The sequence below is a fragment of the Nelumbo nucifera genome, chromosome 2 (genome assembly GCF_055504915.1).
Source record: "Nelumbo nucifera cultivar China Antique chromosome 2, China Antique-T2T, whole genome shotgun sequence".
NCBI classification, from domain to species: domain Eukaryota; kingdom Viridiplantae; phylum Streptophyta; class Magnoliopsida; order Proteales; family Nelumbonaceae; genus Nelumbo; species Nelumbo nucifera.
Window position 1 is genome coordinate 61146714 of NC_142650.1, and position 24416 is coordinate 61171129.

General features: G+C 41.5%; 1 protein-coding gene across 11 annotated transcripts in view; it reads right to left on the reverse strand.

The window, feature by feature from the left end:
* Positions 1–24416, reverse strand: part of LOC104586925 (ubiquitin-protein ligase) — a 108085-nt gene that overhangs the window by 40956 nt on the left and 42713 nt on the right. For all 11 annotated transcript variants that reach the window (XR_002022085.2, XR_002022086.2, XR_002022084.2 and 8 more), the window contains exons 14-15: positions 23876–24119; positions 23697–23752 (exon numbers count right to left, since the gene is read on the reverse strand). Coding sequence is in view for 8 of the 11 variants with exons in the window: in XM_019195936.2 (XP_019051481.1) it covers positions 23697–23752; positions 23876–24119 (300 nt within the window). In the remaining 3 variants the exon portion in view is untranslated. The remainder of the gene's footprint in view (positions 1–23696; positions 23753–23875; positions 24120–24416) is intronic.

Sequence of the window (24416 nt, forward strand, 5' to 3'; positions counted from 1 at the left end):
CTGGTAGAAGTGGGGCTGTTTTGAGTGGGGCTGTTCCTTTACCTATTCCACTGGATAATGAAGGTTGTAGTGGTGAGGGTGGTCAGAGGGAACCGAAGTTGAGAGTCTATCATAGGCGATGCAGGCAGGTTGATCCTAGTCATCGGCAGTCCCGGCCAGCTCCAGTTCTTTCCGCGGCTCCAGATCCAGAGCCTACTGAGATACCTCTCACTGTTGCCACTTCCCCTCTTGTGGATGACCTTGATCTCCCTATTGCCATTCGCAAAGGGAAACGACATTGCACCACTTCTACAGCTCACAGCATCTCACAGTTCTTATCCTATGATCGTTTGTCTCCATCTTACCGGTCCTATCTCACTTCCATTGCCGATGTCCCTATTCCAAGAACAGTGCAAGAAGCCTTATCAGTTCCAGAATGGAAAGATGCAATGCAAGTCGAAATGGATGCCCTGTTGAAGAATAATACTTGGGCACTGGTTGACCCACCAAAAGGAAAGAAACCGGTGGGATGCAGATGGGTGTTCACTGTGAAGCATAATGCTGATGGCTCTATTGAAAGGTACAAAGCCCGGCTGGTTGCAAAGGGGTTCACTCAGACTTATGGTATAGACTACTTGGAGACCTTTGCCCCAGTAGCCAAGATGACCACCATCCGAGTTCTGTTATCCCTTGCAGCAAATCATTCTTGGCCCCTGTTTCAGATGGATGTTAAAAATGCCTTTCTGAATGGAGACTTACAGGAAGAGGTTTACATGCAGTTGCCTCCTGGATTCTATGACACAGAGACAGGCAAGAAGGTTTGCCGACTGTACAAGGCATTGTATGGTTTGAAGCAGTCACCTAGAGCCTGGTTTGATAGGTTCAGATTAGCCCTTGGAAAGTTTGGTTATGTACAAGCCCAGTCAGATCATACACTATTCATCAAGAGGGTGGAGTCCTCTCTGACACTACTTGCAGTATATGTTGATGATATTGTGGTGACAGGAAATGACAGTCATGAGATTGAGTCCCTCAAACAGCTCCTTCATCAAGAGTTTGAGGTGAAAGATCTTGGTGCACTACGGTACTTTTTGGGTATTGAGGTTGCTAGATCCAAGCAGGGGATTTTTATCTCTCAGAGAAAATATGTTCTAGATCTGTTGGTGGAAACTGGAGAGTTGGGTGTTAAGCCGGCTGATACACCCATCGAACAAAATCACAAGATTAGTGCAGAGTGTGGGGAGCCTCTTGAAGACAAAGTTATGTTCCAACGGTTGGTTGGAAAGCTCCTATATCTCTGCCTCACTCGGCCGGATATCAGCTATGCAGTTAGTGTTGTTAGCCAGTACATGCACTCCCCTAGAATTTCTCATCTTCTTGCGGCAGAGAGAATATTAGCATACTTGAAGAGATGCTCGGGTAGAGGTATACTACTCAAGAACAATAATCACATGAGGGTGGAAGTCTATACAGATGCCGATTGGGCTGGGAGTGTTGATGACAGAAGGTCTACCTCTGGATATTCTGCCCTTGTGGGAGGTAACCTTGTCTCTTGGAGGAGTAAGAAGCAGAGTGTTGTTTCCCGCTCCAGTGCTGAAGCAGAATACAGGTCAATGGCTAATGGAGTGGCTGAAATCTTGTGGCAGGTCACTACTTGAAGAGTTGGGTATTGACTATGAAAAGCCCTTAATGTTGTATTGTGATAATCAGGCAGCTATTAATATAGCCCACAACCCAGTGCAGCATGACAGAACTAAACATATCGAAATTGATCAACATTTTGTGCGAGAAAGGGTCACATCACAAGAAGTGTGTCTTCCGTACATCACATCTAATATGCAGCTCGCGGATATCCTCACCAAGGCTGTACCAAGGAAGAAGTTAGAGACAGACCTATCCAAGTTGGGAATGATAGATATCTACTCCCAACTTGAGGGGGAGTGTAGAGAACACTGATGTGGGCCCCACTGCAGTGGTCCCCACTGTGTTCGTAGGACAGCATGTGTAGTTATTTGTTCCAGTTATAGTAGTGTTAGTTTGAGTCAGTTTGTTAATTCAGTTGTTATTTATTTCAGCTTTTATTTACTTTATTTATTATGTAAGTACTAAGGGCAGATGTGTCATTTCCATTATGTACTAAACATAACCTATAAATAATAAGAAAGTGGCGGCGGCAGATCTGTTAGAATCTGTCCCTCCTTTCAACCATTTGTGTTCTCTTGTTTCTCTTCTATTCTCTCTCCTTTCTCTCACTTTTCTTCTGTTTTGTAAACCTAAAACCTATTAGGATTCAAGACTGATTACAGTCTTGATCTTCTACTTTTCTCATAGGAAGTCAGCTTTGCCCAATAAAACCTTAACTCAAACATCAACCATTAGTCATGGAATCAACATCCATTCCTTCCCATCCATGGCCCTCCCCCTACCTCACCAGTTTAGACAGCTGGTGCCACCATGCTGCCATGTACCCTTGCCAATTCCTCCTCCAGTTGCTGCTCCTCCAATACTTGTCTCTGTTCTCAATGTTTCTATCCTCTATACTTGGTTCTGAGATAGTTCTCCCATGGAATTGGTTGTTGAGGATTTTGAGCAAATTTATTGGTTGTTTTTGTTTATTATTTGTTTAGATAGTAAGTGGGGACCACAGCACTCTAGTTGGGACCTTTTTGAGTGATGTTTTTAAGTTTTTTATGCAGGTTTATGTGTTAGCCGCCCGATAAGGCCATATAAATACCAATGGGTGAGGGCAGCCAGATCCGATTTGCTCTCTCTTTCTTTCTCAACTTCTTCTCTTCTCTTTCTTTTCTTCCACAAGAAACTCTTCTTTTCTTTGCAGATTTTTGATTTAGCAGATTTCTACTTGGTACTAGAGCAAGAATAGGGTTTCTTAGAGTTCGTCCATGCAGTCCTAGATCAGTCAATTGCATGAGGAGATAAAGGGCTGATCGATCTACTTCAGACTGCCCAGTTCTTGGGTTTTTTAGTGGGTTTCAATCATCAAGAGGGTGATCTGTGTTTTAGCATCAAAATCATGAAGAACTAGAGTGCAGGAAAGAGTCCTAGTCAAGTTGGACTCTTCATTTTTGACTTGATACTGGGCGATCAGACTTTTCTAGACTTCTCTAGGTTTTCTATTTTGGGTGGTTCAATTTGTAGTAGTTTTAAAGCCCTCTGGAGAGATCGATTCACTTCTCTATGGTGGGAGGAGAGAAATTTCTCTCCGAGTAGGTTTTTCTTCCTCCAAAAAGTCCTACACTTGTGTGTGAGATCGATCTATTTTTAGAAGCTTTCTACCTGATTATTTCTTGTTTTTGATCTGATTAAAGTCGAAATGGATGGTTGGAGTACTGAGCAGAAGTCCACTAGTGACCTGGGTCTGGGTGGAGTTAGTGCCAGTGACCTTTTGAGTCTATATTATTACCACTGTAAAATTGTATGGTACAAATTATTTAGAATGGAAACAATCAGCTAAGATAGCTATTGGTGCTCATGGGAAATTGGGGTACATCACTGGGAGGAGAAGAAACCAGATATAGATTCCTCTTGGTGGGTATAGGAGAATTATATGGTAATGTCCTGGCTGTGTAATTCTATGTTACCTCACTTTGGTAAGAATTTTTTGTGCGCTAATACTACAAAGGAGATTTGGGATGGAGTGACTGAGACCTATTCCAAGAAACAAAATGTAGCTAGAGCCTACCAGTTAAGGAATCAAGTGATTAAAGAGGTAGATAGACCACTTGCTATGTATTTCTCCATGCTAAAAACACTTTGGCAGGAAATAGATCACTTAGAAACTATGGTTTTGGAGAGTACGAAGGATCATAGTTTTCAAGGCGCCAAGGCGAGGCTAGGCAACAGGGGGGCGCCTTGTCGCCTAGGCAATGGATTGTTTTATGTAGAAAACATAAATCCAAGGGTAGTTCCCTAGGTACCATAACCATATTTCCTTAATAATTATTCATAGCTTTCACAAGAAGAGTATAAACTTCATGTTAAAGTATAGAAAATCAACATATTCATGCCTTTTCCAGTTTTGGAAGTTTGGGGTAGACCATTTCCTCCTAGAATTAGTGTTTTTTGTTGGGAAGTTTTCCTTGAAAAGTGTAACACTTGCGACTTACTTCAAAGAAAAAGGCCTAATTGGTGTTTATCCCCACACTGGTGCATCCTCTGTAAGAAGAATGATGAGACTTGCTATCACTTATTGGTTTCTTGCCCATTTGTTTCAGAAATCTGGTGTTGGTTTTTCTTTCTTTTTGGTGGCAGGTGGACCCCTCCCCCAAATGTACAGAGACTTTCATTCTACTACTGTTAGGGGGCTGAAGAAGAGAGGGAAAATTCTGTGGAGGTGTGTAAGTGCAGCTGTATGTTGGATAGTCTGGGAAGAAAAGAATCAACGGACCTTTCATGGGAAAGAAAGAAATAAGGGTGTAATCATTGAATTGATTTCTATAAGGATGATTCATTGGGTTAAAACTTTGCAAAGTTTTGAAAATTATTCAGAAGGAGACATCATTAGGAAGTGGAAAGAAGTGGCTTGGTCAGCTCCAAGAAAGAATGTATCCCACCCAATTTGGTCCCCTCCAGTTTCAGGTTTTGATGGTAGTAGTGAAGGAAATCCAGGTCTGTCGGGTATAGGGGGAGCCTTCAAGGATGATGAAGGTTGAATTATTGCATTGTATTCTGGTTCTATTGGATGGGGGGACTCTCTTAGAGCTGAAATATTGGCTGTCTTGGAAGGGTTAAAAAGAGCTCAAGAGTTAAATATCAGAAAATTGATAGTGGAAGGTGATTCTAAGTTGGCTATAAATTGGTTGATGAAGGATACCTCTAGTCTGTGGAAGTTTCTGAATGAAAAAAAGAAAGTTAGACATCTCACCCAAAATATGGAAGTCAAGTTTCAATGGATAAAGAGGTGCGCCAACTCCTTGGCAGATTCATTGGCCAAACAAGGGGTCAGAAGAGTTAATTTCTTCTAGGCAACATTGTAATCTGAATTGCTTTCTTGGGAGGGTTAAGAATTTTTACCCCTCCTTTTGTACCTTTTCTATTATTATCTTTTAATAAAATTCTCTGTTATTTATCAAAAAAATAAGAAAATCAACATATTCATGAGAAGAAAAAGAAGGAAAAGAAAATTCAAAACATATAGGGGCTGAACCCTTATTTTTGTTATAGAAAAGAAGAAAAGAAAAAATTTAAATTATTTCTTTTGATTAGACAAAATTTTTGTTATTGATTAGACAAAATTTTAAGTTCTTCCTTACTTATTGGTTCAGGTTTTAAAGTCTTTGAGGGTTCAATACAGCATTTAGCAATGTTTATATTGATTAAACCCTAACAAATAAGAAAATAAGAAAATGAAATTAGTATATAAACACACAAAATGAATATCTTAGTTTAATAGTGCCTATTTTATAATTATAATGTCAAAAAATAAAGAATAAAAAAGTATTTTATAATACATAGTACAAAACTACTTATTGTGTTTTTCCCTTCCCTTACTTCTGTCCTTCATGTCCCTAAACTGCATACTAATTTAATGTCAGTAAGTAGCCTAACTAAATCCTTAAACTGCAATGTAACCTTTTTCCCTTCTTAATGTGTTTTTCAGAACCTGAAATCTCAAAAAGTGATTGGGAGTGGCCATGAGGCGAATGGAATATATCTACTAGATACTCCTGGACAATGCCAAGGATAGCCTTAAAGAGTTGCTTTTGGGTCTACTTCTTCAGAGTCTTTTAGTCATGTCATGTTATGTCATTTTCATTTATATCATTTATCCTTTTCTACTTTGAGTCATTTATTCCCAGAGTTGTTTAAGGGAATTAACTTGTCTAGTCTTCATTGTGAGTCGTGTGAGTTATCAAAACATTGTAGAAGCACTTATCCTTTAAGTAATAAGAGATCCACTTTTCCTTGTGCACTTTGATGTGGGGACCATACCACTTGCCTTCTAGAGGTGGTTATCGATACTTTATCTTGTTCATTGACGATTTTTCTCAGTATACTTGGTTATTTTTTATGAAATCTCATGACGAAATTCCCAAGCTTGTAAGACAATTTCATGAATTTCTCGGTATACTTAGTGTTGCCATCTCCTTCAACAAGCCATTGACACTTTGATTTACGTCTCCAACAGATTTCCTCCTTCCTTAATCTCTCTTCCAATTCTCGCTTAAGTTTCCATCGTTCGTTCCTCTCTCTCTTCTTCTGATAAATTTCTGATAGCCTCTTTCTTGTATAGCTCCTCAATCTCCCCCACTATGTTATCTTTTATTTCCTCTACCCTCCCAAAATGCTCTTTATTCCATTCTTTTATTTTTCCCTTTTAGCCTCTTTAATTTCCTAGCAAAGCTTAACATTTTCAAACTCCCCAAGGGTCTGAGTTCCCGCCACCAATCCTTCAATCCAGTCTTAAATGTGTGATTTTCAAACCACATATTTTCGAATCTGAATGGAGTAGGGCCGCCCCCTGGAGTTTCTTTCTCAATGGAAATGGGGCAATGATCTGAAGTAACCCAAGGTAGCCCTTTCACTACTATTGAGCCCCACAATTCTTCCCATTCAGGAGTAATGAGAAATCTATCCAGTTTGGAACAGGTTGGGGGGCATTGAAAATTTGACCAAGTATAGTCCACCCGTAGCATCGAAGGTTCATTCAGTTCAAGGGAATCAATTAAGCTATTAAATTTCCTCATGTTAGTAGTGATTCCTTGGTTCGGGTTGTTTGTTTCCCCCAAAAATCTGATGACATTGAAATCACCTCTCACACACCATGGTCCCTCCCAAATTCCCCTAATAGCACATAACTCCTCCCAAAAAGCCTCCTTGTCCCTATAGGAGTTAGGACCATATATGTTGGTTAACACCCATTCTCTCCCATCCAATTAACTTCTAATTTTTAGGGAGACTGAATATCGGCCAATCAATTCCTCCACACATTCCATTTCCTCATTCCTCCAAATGATCAAAATCCCTCCTGAAGCTCCCCATGGTGGGGCATACGACCAGCTTAGGCCCCTGGCTCCCTAAATACTTCTTATATATCTTTATTCAGCTCTAATAGTTTGGTTTCTTGAATCCAAATCAGATCTGGTCTTTCTTTCCTGAGAGTATTCCTAATTGTCCTCCTCTTTTTGGCACTTCCTAGACCTCTTACATTCCAGCTGATTATCTTCACTTCAACCTGCTTGTGACCCCTTGGCAATAGCTGCTTAGTATTCCCCTCTTTTTTTTTCAGGCTCCTCTCTTCCTTCTTCTCATAATTTGTTCCACACTTAGGCTTCTCTATCGCTTTGCTTCCTTCTCCTTTGCTTTCCTTTCTTCCTCACATATACCTTACTTCCTTCAATCTTCCTTCCCACTATTCTCTTTCCTTTTGACTCTTCTTTCCCCTCCTGATTCAGCCTCCTTGCTCCCTCCTAGCTCACCTTTAAGGCTTGGGATACAATCTTTGGCTGAGTGATGGGGTGGTTTGCTCTATTTTCGCTATTCTCCAAATCTAGGTGTTAGATAGTTTTGTATGCCCTTATCTTCAATCAGAATGATGTACTTTATGAGTTTATTGTAAATGAATAAAAGTGCATATTTGATTCATGTTCCCTTGGTATGTTTCTGTGTAATACCCTTAAACTGGACACTTGATGAGACTCGTGTTAGTTTAGAATGTTCACAGCTAGTGGGTCGGTCTGGGGAGACCTATCCTGACAAGGCTGACACTGTGGTGCCACCAAGTCGGTTGGGATGGCCCGTCTCAACTGCCAGGGTGAGACCCTAGGCACATACAGTGTAGGATTAATTGAATCTATGAACTGGACCAGATTTCCAGTATTGCCCTGGACCTTGGAGATTGATGGGCAAAACTGGAAAGTTACACCCGACCCCTAGACTCGATTATGATATTGCACTAGGTGTCGGATTGGGCTGTCTTTGATGTACCAATCAGTGAGATCCTTAGCAGGGGTCAAAACCTAGGTATGTTGGGACAGTCCGAGAATTCATCTGAGTGGGTGATCATAGTGACGGGATCAGCCCCTTTGTCGGACAAAGGTAATGATCGGGCATGCACTCTCACTGATGGAAACCAAGACTACCAGCAGCCGATTTCAACCATTGAGATTTGTTTTGCAAAGTATATTTTATATGAGATATAAAAGTATATATATTATGGTTTCTCAAATGTTTGCAAGAAGGTTTTAATTCCCGGGATCCATATAAGTAGAGAGTGCAACACTGTTCCTTGCAGCCGAGGGAGAGGCCCTCTCTTGTCGGGCAGTGTATGATCATTATGGGCTGAGAGGTTAAGTGTAAGACCATTGAGGATAATACCTGATGGGCTAATCTTGCATCTGCCCACAGTCCCTGGGTGTTACAAGGTAGCTTGGCCCAGGGACCACTTAGGGTAAGTGTTGGGCCCATAGAGCCCATTTGATGGGTTTCAGGGGGTGCATTGTCCATAACAGTGTATTCGGCCAGGCCTTGTAATAAAACCTGGGCCGAACCCATGTGGCTGATGTGTAGATCAATGCTTGGGTCCCACGCCATACAAGGAAGCCCAACTGGGCAGCAGTTAGGAAGGTTAAGTGAGTACATAAGCTTAATGGGCCTAAAGCCCATTTCGAATTGGGCTATTTATTTAGTTAATAATGGGGCGAATTCTGAGATGGATTAGCAGATAGGATAGGGTCTTGACCCTATCCACTCAGAGAGTCCAGATCTGAATGTGATTCAGATCTAGAAACCTCCTAATGAGATTAGGAGAAAGCTAATCTAATCTGCAGATAAGATAAGGGTTTATCCTTATCACCTGAAGAGAAGGCTGATCCAAATATGATTTGGATAAGCAGCTCCTAATGAGATTAGGAGCTGATCTTTCTAGGTTAACAAAAGAAGGAGGGGGCGGCAGCCTTTAGAGACACACATCAGATTTTCTTCAGTGCTGAAATCAAGAAGAGAGAATTCTGCACCCTGCGAATACTCTCTTGCCACCTCCCTATTCTTGCCGCCCTGTTTGCCAGTTCGATCTCCAATTGTGGGAGAAGTCAAGATTGGATCTTGACATCAGTTCTTTGAGAAAGGATTGAAAGGAAGCTGTGCTTACGTACCATCCTGCTGATTCTTGCGAAGGACAGAGTTCTTGGAGAAGAACACTGCTGATTCTGCTCCATCCTGCACTGTGCCATCTTCATTGGGAGCAGTCTTTGGATCCTTCCTTGGGCGTGAACACCTTCGTTGGGAGATACTATTTCTCCGGATCAGGTACAATCCTCTCCTACTCCTTTTGGTTCAGATCTGGTACAGTTTATGGTTCAAGAATGATCCTTGAAAATATGATTTTCTAAATAAGGAATGCGATTCCCAGTTGAAGGGAGAGAAAAATTTTTGAAATTCGCCCCCTTGTTCCGCAATCTTTGGGCGTCTATGGGATGGATCTCTCATCCCTTCACTAGGGTCAGGTCAAATAGGTTTTCCAGGATTAAGGACCAGATTCTAGCTCTCTCTTATTATAAACTGTTGTCCAATAGGTTCTCAGATTCTTGAGCTGTGGCACTTCCAATAGAGAGATTCTTAGGAGGAGTGGCACTGGCTGGACCTACACAAACAGAGAAGCACAAGTTAGAGGGGTCTTGAAAAGGACTCACAGATTGAAAAGGTAAACACGAAGAAGAGGGGTTAGGGACTCCCTGAACCAGCAAGTCTGTATCCTTCCCTTAATCAAGACCCACTGAATCGGAAACCTTGGCAGGCAACTCTGATATAGCATCTACTTTCTATCCCTATTGTGCTTCTTTGTCTGGGTTAGTGCTAAGACCCAATACCCCTTTATTAGTATCTTGATGCTGTGCCTCCCATGGGAGTTCTCCATCTTCTCTAATGACTGAAACTGAGTTCGCCACAGAGAATGGGGCAGGACTAGAACCCGATTCTTCTCTTGGAACCAAGCTGGAGTTGCTAGAGGGGTCTTCAAATAGAATGTCTGTTCCCATCATTCCGTCGTCCCACAAGATGCAAGTTTTAGAAAAGTTAGCACTTCCAAGACTAGACTCTAGCTCTGTCTTATACACCTTCTCTTGCCTTAGGTCTTCCCAATCACTTTCATCTTTAGATTCGTCAATCTCATGTTTGTTAAATTTCGGATTGGGCTTATCAGGAGTTGTAGAGTTGTTCATAGGCACCATCTTCCATACCCATGAAACGGCACCTCCTTTGTCGGTGCCTCCAGGAGCTTTAGGAGAGGCTCTGCAACTCTGTGGCAAAACCGCGGCGGGAAGACGAGCAATAGGGGTCAAAAGAGATGATGATAGACCCCTACTACGGTCTGCCAGCCTTTGGGCTGAACCGCTCACCTGATTCAATGGTTCGCTTGGTCCAACCAACGGTTTTGAGTTTGGCACAGATTTAAGGTTTGAAGAGGTTTTACCGCCTCTTACAGCTGTCACCTCTGCGTATGTTCTTTTAGTGGCCAGACGTGCATTAGTGGACGGCTCAGATTCTAAGTCTTCATTAGTGATCTGGTTTCCATCTTTCGAATAGGATGACCGTTCAGTTTCCTTTATTTTGCAAGGGTGGCCAAACTTTTCTTTCACTTCCTCCCTTTCTTTGACACCCTTGCCACATCATCATCTTCTACCTCCCACAAGTTTCTCCAGTCTCTCCTCCACCGATGATAGCAACCAAACCACGATCTGTGATTCGCCTATTTTCATCTCCACTGTTCTTGGGACTGCTTCCACTTTGATTCCTCTCGGACCCATTACAGCCGCACTGAGGTTTGAAGTATCCAGATCTTCCAAGACTCCTCCGCAAAGGGCTGTGATTTGCTTAAAAGTTTCAGGGGACCAAAAATTGAAAGGAAGCCCTAAAACTTTAAGACGGAAAACTTTTGTGTGGTCTATGGGGTTTGTGCTCAGAGTCCACTGGCTAATTACCATTATACCTTCTGAGGTCTGAGTAGGAAGAGCGTAAATCACCTCTACAACATTATCAACTTCTAACAGAGCTTTATCTGCTTGGAAAGGCCGAATATTGAAGGGACCTTCAAATTTCAATTTTTACTTCAGTTCCTTTGCTACAGAGCTCCATTTGGAAACTTTCTTGTTTGCATATGTAAAGAGACTGGGCCGAATGGGTCCTAGTATCTTTTCTTGTAATATCTTTTCTTTTCTTGTTGCCTAATGGGCCTCTCTTAATGGGCCTGTTATTTCTTTTTGTTTAATCTCTTTATGTTACTGCCTATCTGGTCGCCCACTTAAGGGCATACTTGTCATTACTCTAACATTAATTCTTAATAAAAAGGATTAGAGGAGAAAGGGAAGATAATTCAGATCTTCTTCTTCTTCCTTCTCTTTTCGCCATTTTCTTCTCTTGTACTGCTGCTCTTACTTCTCTTCTTCCTTTTTTTTCCCTCTAATCTACAAATTTACACCAAATATTTGAGGACTGATTTACATCTTGGTATCAGAGCAGGTCTATTTCTTCCTTTTTTTCTTCTTCCTCTTTTCCCATACACCCTTAGATTAAGAGAGTGTATGGAGAGAGAGGTTCTCTATAGTTCAGAGGATCTCTGGCCTAGTTGGTAGAGGGTTTGGACAGTTTAAATCCGGCTGGATATTGCCAAGAAGTGGTGCTGTTCTGTTGCTGCCCAAAACCTAGCCAATTAGAGATTTTCGAAGGTACAGGTAAAGGTGAAGCTTTGGGTGTGGCGCTCTATGCTTGGGAGGTGTCTTTTGACTCCTAAAGGAGGGCGGTTCGGGTTTGGAAGAGATTGGGAAGCTCTGGTAGGAGCGGCTGCATCTTCTCTCTTCCTCCCCAACAGCTAGACGAAGTAAAACCCTAGTTTTCAAGCATCTTGGTTCTGGTTTGACTTCAAGTAAGTTTATATAGACAAAATTTCTGGTTCTTTGATTTTCGTTTGATTAATGGAGCCATACGGAAGTGAGTTCAAGCAAGTGCCGATTTCCAGCCTTGGCTCGGTAGATTCCGTTTTGACTGGTGTGACCACAATCAAGCTAGATGGGACAAATTATCTTGTTTGGGCACAGACTATAAGAATTTATGTCTGTAGTAGAGGAAAACTCGGGTATCTCACAGGTAGTAAAGTGAAACCCGAAAAGACAGACCCTGAATTTGAGAGATGGATGCAAGAGAACTATACTGTCATAGGATGGTTGGTCAATTCTATGCAACCTCATATAAGTCAGCATTATCTCTGGATGTCTTCGGCTAAGGAGATATGGGACAGTGTTACTGAGACCTATTCATAGAAGTTGAATGTAGCCAGAGTCTACAAGTTGAAAAGTGATGTGAAAAACCTAAGACAGGGGGAGAAGAGTGTAGCAATCTACTACTCCATACTGAAATCCCTATGGCAAGAAATTGATGTTATGGAGACAGTTGTATGGGAGAGTAAGAATGATGTTGAAATGTATAGGAAGTTGGTGGAGAGAAATAGGGTGATTGAATTTCTCATTGGACTCAACCCTGAATTTGACATCATTAGGCAAAATATCCTGGCCAGAGATGAGGTTACTCTTTCCCAGGCATACGCTATGATAAGCAGTGAGGAGAGTAGGCAGCAGGTTCAGTTGCAGGGTCCACCTACAGAACACTTTGCACATGCTGGAATATAGCCAAAGGGTCCTACTAAGAACTGAAATCAAGAACGCTTCTTGATGACTCCCACGTGAGTGGAGACGAACTGCTAATGGAGGCGGCGGCAGGGAGAAATTGGCACAGTCTCACTGAATGCTGATTTCTCTCTTTTCTGTTGTATCTGTATCTCAGATGAGTGTGAGTGTCTATAGAGGCTGCCGCCCCCTCCTCCTTTTATAATCCTAAAGGGATCAGATCCTAATCCTATTAGGAGATGTTGATCCCCTTAAGTGATAAGGTAATGTCCTTATCTAATCTGCAGATCATGACCAGCCCTCCTAATTTGATTAGGAGTTTCCAGTTTTGAATCATATTCAAATCTAGACTCTTACTGAGTGGATAGGGATTTTCCCTTATCCTTCAAGGCTGGTCCATATCTCAGATTCACCCCATTCAAGCCAATCTAATTAGCCCAGCTTGTATTGGGCTTTTGGCCCATTAAGTGTAAGTGCTCACTTAAGCCTTCCAAATTGCTGCCTAGTTGGGTTTTCTCTGTATGGCGTGGGACCCAAACGTTGATCTACACATCAGCCACAAGGGTTCGGCCCAGCCTCTGTCACAAGGCCTAGCCGAATTCACTAGAAAGCCCAGTGAACCCCTTGAGCCCATCATATGGACTCTATGGGCCCAACACTTACACTAAGTGGTCCTTGGGCCAAGCCACCTTATAACACCCAAGAACTGTGGGCAGATGCAAGATTAGCCCATCAGGTTTAACCCTCAATGGCCTTACACTTAACCTCTTAGCCCATAATGATCAAACACTGCCCGACAAGGGAGGACCTCTCCCCCGACTGCAAGGTACAATGTTGCACTCTCCTCTTATATCGACCCTGGGGATTAAAACTTTTTGCAAACAATTTTGGAAATTATATATATATATATATATATATATATATATATTTTGCAAAACAAAATTTCAACGATTGAAATCAACTGCCGGCAGTTTTTGTTTCCATAGAGAGAGTGCACTTCCCCGATCATTACCTTTGTCCGACAAAGGGGCTGATCCTGTCACTATGATCACCCACTCAGATGGGTTCATGAACCATCTCAACATACCCAGGTTTTGACCCCCTCTAAGGGTCTCACTGATTGGCATATCAAAGATGGCCCAATCCGCCACCCAGTGCGGTACCATAATCGAGTCTAGGGGTCAGGTGTAACATTTCAGTTTTGCCCACTAATCGCCAAGGTCCAGGGCAATACTGGAATTCTGGTCCGGTTCAAGGTCTCAAGCTGATCCCACACTGCATGTACCTCGGGTCTCACCCTAGTGGCAGAGACAGGCCACCCCAACCGACTTGGCGGTACATCAGTGTTAGCGTCATCAGGATAGGTCTCCCCGACCGACCCACTGGCTGTGAACGTTCTAAACCAACACAAGTCTCATAAGTGTCCGGTTATAAGGGTATTACACAGAAACACACCACATAACATGAATCAAATATGCACTTTATTCATTTACAATAAATGTCATAAGTACATCAAACTGATTGGAGCTAAGGGCATACAAAACTGTCTAACAAATATTGCAAGAAACTGAGGCATACAAACGACATTTGCTAGAAGCTTCATCCCGAGCTTCTTCCTGATAGGTTTAAGAATAACAACAACTCTAAGAAGGGCAATCAGGTAGGAAAGCCTAAGACAGCTAATGTGTTAGACAGTTTTGTATGCCCTTAGCTTCAATCAGAATGATGTACTTTATGAGTTTATTGTAAATGAATAAAGGTGCATATTTGATTCATGTTCCCTTGATATGTTTCGGTGTAATACCCTTAAACTGGACACTTAATGAGACTCGTGTTAGTTTAGAATGTTCACAGCCAGTGGATCGGTCTGGGGAGACCTATCCTGACAAGGCTGACACTGTGGTGCCACCAAGTCGGTTGGGGTGGCCTGTCTCAGCTGTCAGGGTGAGACCCTAGGCACATACAGTGTAGGATTAATTGAATCTATGAACTGGACCAGATTTCCAGTATTGCCCAGGACCTTGGAGATTAATGGGCAAAAACTGAAAAGTTACACCCGACCCCTAGACTCGATTATGATACTGCACTAGGTGTCGGATTGGGCTGTCTTTGATGTACCAATCAGTGAGATCCTTAGCAAGGGTCAAAACCTGGGTATGTTGGGACAATCCGAGAATTCATCTGAGTGGGTGATCAGAGTGAAAGGATCAGCCCCTTTATCGGACAAAGGTAATGATGGGGGATGCACTCTTACTGATGGAAACCAAGACTGCCGGCAGCCGATTTCAACCGTTGAGATTTGTTTTGCAAAGTATATTTTATATGAGATATAAAAGTATATATATTATGGTTTCTCAAATGTTTGCAAGAAGGTTTTAATTCCCGGGATCCATATAAATAGAGAGTGCAACACTGTTCCTTGCAGCCGAGGGAGAGGTCCTCTCTTGTCGGGCAGTGTATGATCATTATGGGCTGAGAGGTTAAGTGTAAGACCATTGAGGATAATACCTGATGGGCTAATCTTGCATCTGCCCACAGTCCCTGGGTGTTACAAGGTGGCTTGGCCCAGGGACCACTTAGGGTAAGTGTTGGGCCCATAGAGCCCATAAGATGGGATTCAGGGGGTGCACTGTCCATAACAGTGTATTCGGCCAGGCCTTGTAACAAAGGATGAGCCGAACCCATGTGGCTGATGTGTAGATCAATGTTTGGGTCCCACGCCATACAAGGAAACCCAACTGGGCAGCAGTTTGGAAGGCTTTTTGAGTACATAACCTTAAATGGGCCTTAAGCCCATTTCGAACTGGGCTGATTTGATCAGTCAATTAAAGGGGGCGAATTCTGAAGTGGATCGGCTAATAGGATTGGGCTTAGACCCTATCCACTTAGAGAGTCCAAGATCTAAATGAGATTTAGATCTGGAAACCTCCTAATTAGATTAAGAGATGGCTGATCTGATCTGCAGATAAGATAAGGATTATCCCTTATCACTTAGAGGGACTTCTAACCCAAATATGATTTGGATTAGCAACTCCTAATCTGATTAGGAGCTGATCCCTTTAAGTTTACAAAAGAAGAAAGGGGCGGCAGCCTTTTGGGAGACACACAACATATTTTCTCTTAAGAGAAAAGAAAGAAAGAAAGAGAGAAAGAGAGATTTCCTGCATACTGCGAATTCTCTCCTGCCGCCTCCTTCCTGTCATTGCCATTCCCTTCAGTTCGATCTCCAGTTCTTGGGAGAAATCAAGATTTGATCTTGATCCCAATCTTTTGGGAAAAGATTGGTTGGAGCTGTACCCACAAGCCATCCAGTTGATTCTTGCGAAGGGTCAAGTTCTTTTGAAGAACGTTGCTGATTCTGCTCCATCCTTCACTGCGCCATCTTCAGTGGGAGCAGATTTTGGATCCTTCCTTGGGCGTGAACACCTCCATTGGGAGATATTGATTCTCTGTATCAGGTATATCCTCCCTCCTGCTTCTTTTGGTTCAGATCTGATTCAGTTCAAGGTTCAAGAATGATCCTTGAAAATATGATTTTCTAAATAGGGAATGTGATTCCCACTTGAAGGGAGAGAAAAATTTTTGAAATTCGCCCCTTATTCCGCAATCTTTGGGCGTCCATGGGATGGATCTCTCATCCCTTCATAATGTTGCTATAGTACCTGAAGGAGGAAATAAGGAGAGTGAAGAAAAATCAACCATTGAGCAGTTGGTAGCAATGAAGGCGGATTTTGAAAAGTATGGGAGGCTACTAAATCACTTGAAAGCTACTGTTTCTTTATCTCACTCTTCCAACAACACATCATCTTCATCTGCATTTTCTCACTCAGGTATTCGTGCTTCTGCAAATCATGCTTCAGTTTCAGGTAATCATAAAATCCCTTGGGTTATTGATTCCGGTGCATCAGACCATATGACCAGCCTGCCTAATCTCTTCTGCTCATACCACCTTCTCTCTAACAAGGAGAAAATATCCCTTGCTGATGGGTCTCTTGCTCCCATCTCTGGTAAAGGATATATAAAGACCTCAAACACCCTTTATTTATCCTCTGTCCTTCATGTCCCTAAACTTAACACAAACCTTTTATCTATTAGCAGCTTAACTAAATCCATGAATTGTAGCATAACCTTTTTTCCCATTCATTGTGTTTTTCAGGACCTGCAATCTCAGAGGATGATTGGGAGTGGCCATGAGGCGAACGGAATATACTTGCTGGACACACCGGATCGAGCTTTTGGACCACCTCATGGAGTTGCCTTAGAGTCAGTTTTGTCAGAGGCTGTTAACAAAGTCTTGTTATGTCACTTTCGGTTTGGTCATTTGTCATTTTCTGCTTTGAGTCATTTGTTTCCAGATATGTTTAAGGGAGTGTCTTTATGGAGTCTTTATTGTGAGTTGTGTGAACTGGCAAAGCATTGTAGACATTCTTATTCAGTAAGCAATAAAAGATCTCTTTCTCCTTTTCATATTGTTCACTCTGACGTGTGGGGGCCATATCATTTGCCAACTATGGGGGGTTACAGGTACTTTATCCTTTTTATTGATGACTACTCTCGTTACACTTGGATTTATCTCATGAAATCCAGGGATGAAGTACCAGCTATTGTGCAAAAATTTCATGAACTCATCCTCACCCAGTTTAACACTCGGATCAAAATATTCCGTTCTGATAATGCTAAGGAGTATTTTGAGAAAACCCTCTCCGCCTATCTTGAAACTTTTGGGGTTATTCATCAAAGCTCTTGTTCCTACACTCCACAACAGAACGGGGTGGCAGAAAGGAAGAATAGACATGTGGTTGAAGTTGCCAGATCCCTCTTATTTGCATCTCATGTTCCAATAAAATTTTGGGGAGATGTTCTTACTACTACTCTTTTGATCAACCATATGCCCTCCTGGGTCCTTAACTTCAAAACCCCCTTTAGCCTTCTCTTCCCGGATGAGGATATTTTTTCTCTTCCTCTCCGTGTTTTTGGGTGCACTTGCTGTGTGCATATTCACAGTCATCAAAGGCACAAGTTTGAACCTAAGGCTCGTAAATGTTTTTTTCTGAGATATGCTTCCACATAGAAGGGATATTGCTATTTTGATCCAGTTAGTGGCACCCGCATTGTATCTCGAGATGACACATTTGCTGAGTTGACTCCTTTCTTTAGCATTTCTCCTGAGGGGGAGAAATCTGAAGAGCCCTTTGCTATGTCTCCAGCTGTTCCTCTTCCCATTCCTCTTGAGTCCTATCATGAGGTGTCTACTTCTCCCACTGGACCTACCTCTGATATTCCTATTCCTCCTCCTCCTCCACCTCATTCTCCTATAATTCCTCCTCATCCCGTTCTCCAAAGGTGGTATCAAAGGCACAGATTCAGACATGGGCAGGTTGTTTCCACTCCTACAGAAGAGCCTCTTGCTCCTCCCATCATTACTGAGGTAACAGGTCAGCCTTCTTCTGACCCACCTACATCTTTCCCTGACCTTGACCTTCCTATTGCTCTCCGCAAGGGAAAGCGGAAGTGTACAGCCCATTGTATCTCCAAACACCTGTCTTATAGCCTTCTCTCTCCTTCCTACTACTCTTTTCTTGCTTCTGTTTCTTCCCATGTGATACTCAGGTCCGTACTGGACGCCTTATCTAAACCTGAATGGAGGGATGCTATGATGGCTGAACTGGATGCTTTGCATAAGAACCATACCTGGGATATTGTTGACTTGCCTGAAGGGAAGGAACCAGTGGGTTGTAAATGGGTGTTTACCATTAAATATCACTCTGATTGATCTATTGAGAGGTTTAAGGCTAGGTTGGTTGCTAAGGGCTACACTCAAATGTATGGTATTGACTATCTTGAGACATTTGCTCCTGTAGCTAAGATGACCTCAGTTAGGGTTTTGTTATCTCTAGCCGCTACTTTTGATTGGCTCCTACACCAGTTTGATGTTAAAAATGCCTTCTTGAATGGAGACCTACATGAAGAGGTCTATATGTCTTTGCCTCCAGGAGTGTATGGGAATGAAGTGCAAGACAAGGTGTGTAAATTGTAGAAATCTATTTATGGTCTCAAATAGTCTCCTCGGGCTTGGTTTGAGAGGTTCAGGGCTGCTCTTGTCTCCTTTGGTTACACACAAACTCAATCTGATCATACCTTGTTCTTGAAGAGAAATGGCTCTCTGGTGACCTTCTTGATAGTTTATGTTGACGATATTGTGGTCACGGGTAATGACACTCAAGAGGTCAGTAAACTAAAAAGATTTCTCAACTTTGAATTTGAGATCAAGGATTTGGGAGATCTTCGGTATTTTTTGGGCATTGAAGTTGCTAGATCTAAGGATGGTATCTTCATTTCTCAGTGTAAATATGTCCTTGACCTCCTTGCTAAGACTGGTAAACTTGGAGCTAAACCAATCTCCACTCCTATTGATCCCAATCATAAGATTTTTGCTACAGATGGTGAGCGTTTATCTGATAAGGGGGTGTTTCAGAGATTGCTTGGGAAGTTGTTATATCTTTGCATGACTCGACCAAATATTTCCTATGCAGTAAGTGTTATTAGTCAATTTATGCAATCTCCCAGAGATACTCATTTAGCTGCTGCAGAAAGGGTTCTATGTTACTTGAAAGATACTCCAAGGAAAGGTATTCTATTTGCCAAACATGGACACATGAAGCTGGAAGCTTTTACTGATGCTGATTGGGCAGGATGTATTGATGATAGGAGATCCACCTTAGGTTATTGTGCTCTAGTCGTTGGGAACATTGTGTCATGGAGGAGTAAGAAAGAATCTGTAGTTGCTAGATCCCTCAGCTAAAGCAGAATACAGGGCAATGGCACATGGTGTGTCAGAATTACTGTGGCTACGATCCCTTTTAGAAGAATTGGGGGTTGACTACGAGAAGCCAATGATGCTCTACTGTGACAACCAAGCAGCTATCAACATTGCACATAATCCTGTTCAACATGACAGAACTAAGCACATTGAGGTTGATAGACATTTTATAAGGGAAAGAGTTTCCTCAGGAGAAGTTTGTTTGCCATTCATCACGCCAGACGAACAATTGGCTGATATCTTGACCAAGGGAGTTCCAAGAGGGAAAATGGCACACTATATAAGCAAACTAAGCATAAGCTGGGCATGATTGACATCTATGCTCAGCTTGAGGGGGAGTGTAAAGAGACTAGGCCGAATGGGTCCTAGTATCTTCTCTTGTAATATCTTTTCTTTTCTTGCTGGGTAATGGGCCTGTTATTTCTTTTCTTTTAATCTCTCTATGTTACTGCCTAGCTGGCCGCCCACTTAAGGGCATACTTGTCATTACTCTAACATTAATTCTTAATAAAAAGGATTAGAGGAGAAAGGGAAGATAATTCGAATCTTCTTCTTCTTCCTTCTCTTTTCGCCATCTTCTTCTCTTGTACTGCTGCTCTTACTTCTCTTCTTCCTTTTTTCCCTCTAATCTTCAAATTTACACCTAATATTTGAGGACTGATTTACATCTGCATAAACTACAAACTTTTTACGCCAATCCTTATCATTCCCATATGTTTCCTTCCCATCACCTATCTTTGAGTGGCTTGCCTCATCGTGGTTGGCTTGGGTTTTCTTTGATTGCTCTTCGTTTCTCCACAAGAACTCCTGAAATTCTTTCACGAACATGGTCCAACCTTTACTCTTGTTTCCAAGGGGGATACAAATCATTTGTTTTCTGCCCAAACCGAACCACTCTATGACTGTGATGAACCATCCTTTCCTATTGAAACATTGTTCTGCTTCAAATACCTTTCCGTTTAGCTTCATCAAATTCTTCCAGTTCTGAGATTTCCTTGAGACTATGGCTACATCCAAAAAACCTTTTAGCCAGGCGACCACATCCCTCGGTAGGTACACAGAGGCTCTTTTCTCTTCTCTGATCTTCATCGAAACCGGGTTCCTTGACTTCACTTCCTCAAACTTGAACAGTTTTGATTCAATAGAAGTTTCCTTTCCCACTGATTCGAAACTCCCTTTCTCCATCTTCAACTCCCTCCTCCTCTTTTCCCAACTTTTGGGAGAAGAGTTACCACAAGGTTAATGCTTTGGAAGGTGAGTTGGTTAAGGATGTTGGGAGATATCAGAGGATGGTAGGTCGGCTACTATATTTATGTATGATACACCCAAACCTTTCCTATGTTATTAGTGTTGTGAGTAAAAAGCAGCCAATGGTGGCTAGGTTAAGTGCAGAGGCCAAATATAGATCTATGGCCCATGGTGTTTCATAATTACTTTGGATTATATCCTTGTTGAGTGAGATTGGGATAGATGCAGAGAAGCCCATGATGTTATATTTTGACAACCAAGCTGCAATCAATATTGCCCACAATCCAATTTAGCATGACAAGACAAAGCACATTGAGGTTGATAGACACTTCATAAGAGAAAGGGTGACAACTGGAGAAGTCTACTTGCATCATGTCTCCTCTGAGTTACATTTAGCTGATGTATTCACCAAAGGAGTTGCAAAGAACAAGTTTGAACATAACCTACACAAGTTGGGAATGTGTGACATTTACTCCCAACTTGAGGGGGAGTGTTGAGGATTTTGTGCAGATTTTTAGTTGTTTTTGTTTATTATTTGTTTAAATAATAAGTGGGGACCACATCACTCTTGTTGGGACCCTTTTGAGTGATGTTTATAAGTATTTTATGCAGTTTTATGTGTTAGCCGCCCATATTAGTCATTGGAGAGGGCAGCCAGATCTGATTTGCTCTCTTTCTTTCTCAACACCTCTTCTCTTTCTTTTCTTCCACAAGAAACTCTTCCTTACTTTGTAGATTTTTGATTCAGAAGGTTTCTACTTTGGTAACAAGTTGGAATGCCAGCTCTGCTCATTCTATTTGAATTTGAGCAATTCTGGAAACAAGAGTGAACGTTTAATGTTCAAGTTTTGCAGGTTCTGAAGTTTACACGTCAACAGTTCAGACCTACCAATGGAAAACCTGCAGTTCTTTAAGATGCTCAAAGCTGAGAATGAATTTTCCCGATTTCCTCTGGATAAAGCATGTAGAAGATTAGAATCAATCAGATTATAAACTAGAGATTCTCAAACTTCAATGAGAAGCAGCTTTGCAGGGATGCTTGCATGGAAGAGGAAGACACCCTCCACCAGAACCCAGGCACAACTAGCCGGCCAGCCCAGGTTCATAGCACAGCAACACAGGTCCAGCCAGAGAAGCCTCCCATCAAATATATTTACACAAGAAGGGCACATCACCCACATGGGGAGTAACCAAACCATGCTTCAACGTGACTTCATTGTAAGAAAGGCTATAAGCAGCCAATTCCAGATAGTGATTAGCAAGCATTGAGTTTCCTTCCAATTTCCTTGTCTCTTCCCTCTCTCCCTCTTCCCTTCTTCTCTAGTCCTCTCTTCCACTGTTTCATTGCTCTGTAATTCAGTTGAGAGGTTGAGCACCCTAAACTGCTCCTACTGTAATTTTTCAGTGAATCAATAAGACATCCATTGATCTCAATAAATTCAGCACAGGGAACTTGTTAGAATGCATGTGGGAGAGAGAGAGAGAGAGAGAGAGAGAGAGAGAGAGAGAAAGAGAGAGAGGAGAGAGACATGAGGGCAAGGTATTCATTTGCATAGCAAACGAGAGAGAAAAGGGGGAGCAGAAAAGTCTTTTCTCCTAACACTCATCCAAACTGGACTAAAGGACTTTCAAAATGGACCACCGTGTAATATTTTTTTATATTTTTTGAGGGGAAGATGACATGGTGTGGGCATCTGGGATTAAATCATAAAGACCCAGATTTCAGTAGACATTCAAATTCCACCCAAGCTGATAAAAGTATGTATCAGTACTTTCCCTACTGAAATTCGCCAGTGAACTTCTCTATATATGGTGTTTATGGTGAGTGATGCCCATAACATGTGGTCAGTGATTCCCCACTACAATATTTTTTTTTTGAGAAAGGAATGGGTAAATCTACTAATAAATAACACAATTATGACCTCTAGGTAAATTCTACACGTAAATATTTTACCTATAGCTAAACATTCAATGAAAAAAATGAAAAAAAAAATGAGTGATGTCATAGCTAAGATCCTCCTCTTGGCCAGATAATCAACTAAAGAGGCAACATAGCTAAGGATCCTGGAAACTAAGATGCTAATCCTAGAAGCAAAGTGTGGACCTCCTTGAGTAAACAAAAACCTTCAAGGACCCCTCCCTATATGACAGATTTGCCCATCCAATCACAGTGCCAGAATCCTGTTCAATTTCGTTTTTTTATTTTTTTTGATCAATAACAATAAACTTTATTAATGAAGAAGTCTTGTGAAACTTTAATTACAAAAGGGGAGGTAAAATGTCTTAACTCCCCATCAACAGAAAACAAGGAAAGAAACTAAAAATTAGCCCGAAACAAAGATTCCCTAAACACCCCTTGCTTGGCTAACCCATCTGCAATTGAGTTAGCACTTCTCTTCACCCAGCTGTACTTCACCTCAATATCCCGACTCAGCCGTTTGAATTTTTTCCTTTCATTGCTGTAGCTCCACAAACCACTGTTGTCTACCTTCAGTAGAAATCCTGTTCAATTTCTACTGATTTAAATGTGAGGATTACGGTAACATAAACCCTAGTAGCAGAACAAGGACTTCAGTCTCTGTATTGCCCAACACTGGTCCAGGAAAGAAATATATTCCCAAGTGATGCCTAAATTGAATCACCCACATAGCCAAAAAAAGAAGTATCAAATGAAAAGGGTGGAGAAATAAAAGAAACCCACAAAAACTTAGCACAAACTGTTCTGCTTTACCATTCTCTTATTACTGAAATGATAAACTTTCATTTTCATTCTTTCATTTTGTAGAAGCATCCATATTCATGACTTAGCTGACCCATAGAGTTGGAATAAGGCTTAGATGATAATGATGATCCATATTTATGATTTCTAACTACCATTATTTTAAGATGTCGCCTATTACATATTTTACCCATATTTTTCAAGCTCTCAAGAGGAGTGCCAAAATATATCTTCAGCATTCTGGTCAAAACTTGTCACGCAATCAAATGAAATTCAGAGAAGGCTGATAATAACAAACCTCTAAATGGATAGAAATCAAGCCTGGCCATCCATATGAAATTATCTGTTGAGAATCTGCAAAAAGTTAAGTCATTAGAAAAGAACACACACATATAATGGCATAATGCACTCTCTTTGAAGTACATGAAAAAGATATCTCAGGGTTGAACAAAATATTTAAGTACATATCATTGGTACCCGAATTGAGATGGGTGCATCCTGACAGTGAAAGTTCAATCAAACTAGTACAACTTCTTGTCAGAGTAACCAGATCATCATTTGTCATCCAAGGAGTCACCCTTTCCAACCTCAATTTCCTTAAGTTTGGCATGCTTAGCTGGAAGCTTAATGAAGACAAGCCACCAAGACAATAGCACAGACCCAAAACTTTTATATGTTTCAAGGACTCCACAATCCTTTTCACAATATTATCAGATATTACCTGGTAAGGCACAACCAGCATTGAGTTTGAGATAAAAGTGCATTATGAAAATGAGATTTTCTAAATGCAAGGAAATAAAATAGTAGCAGTAACAATAATGATGACTCAGCAGTGGGACCAATAAATGCAATATATGTGCACGTATTAGAAACCACCATTTTACCAGTCCCGCTGAGATCTCTCTGCAAAACAAGTTGACCCAATTTGGCAGTTGTAATCATCTATCTAACTTAAGTTATAGAAAAGGGACCAAAAACATATTGACAAGATAATTAATGATTGTCTCTTTAGTCATTC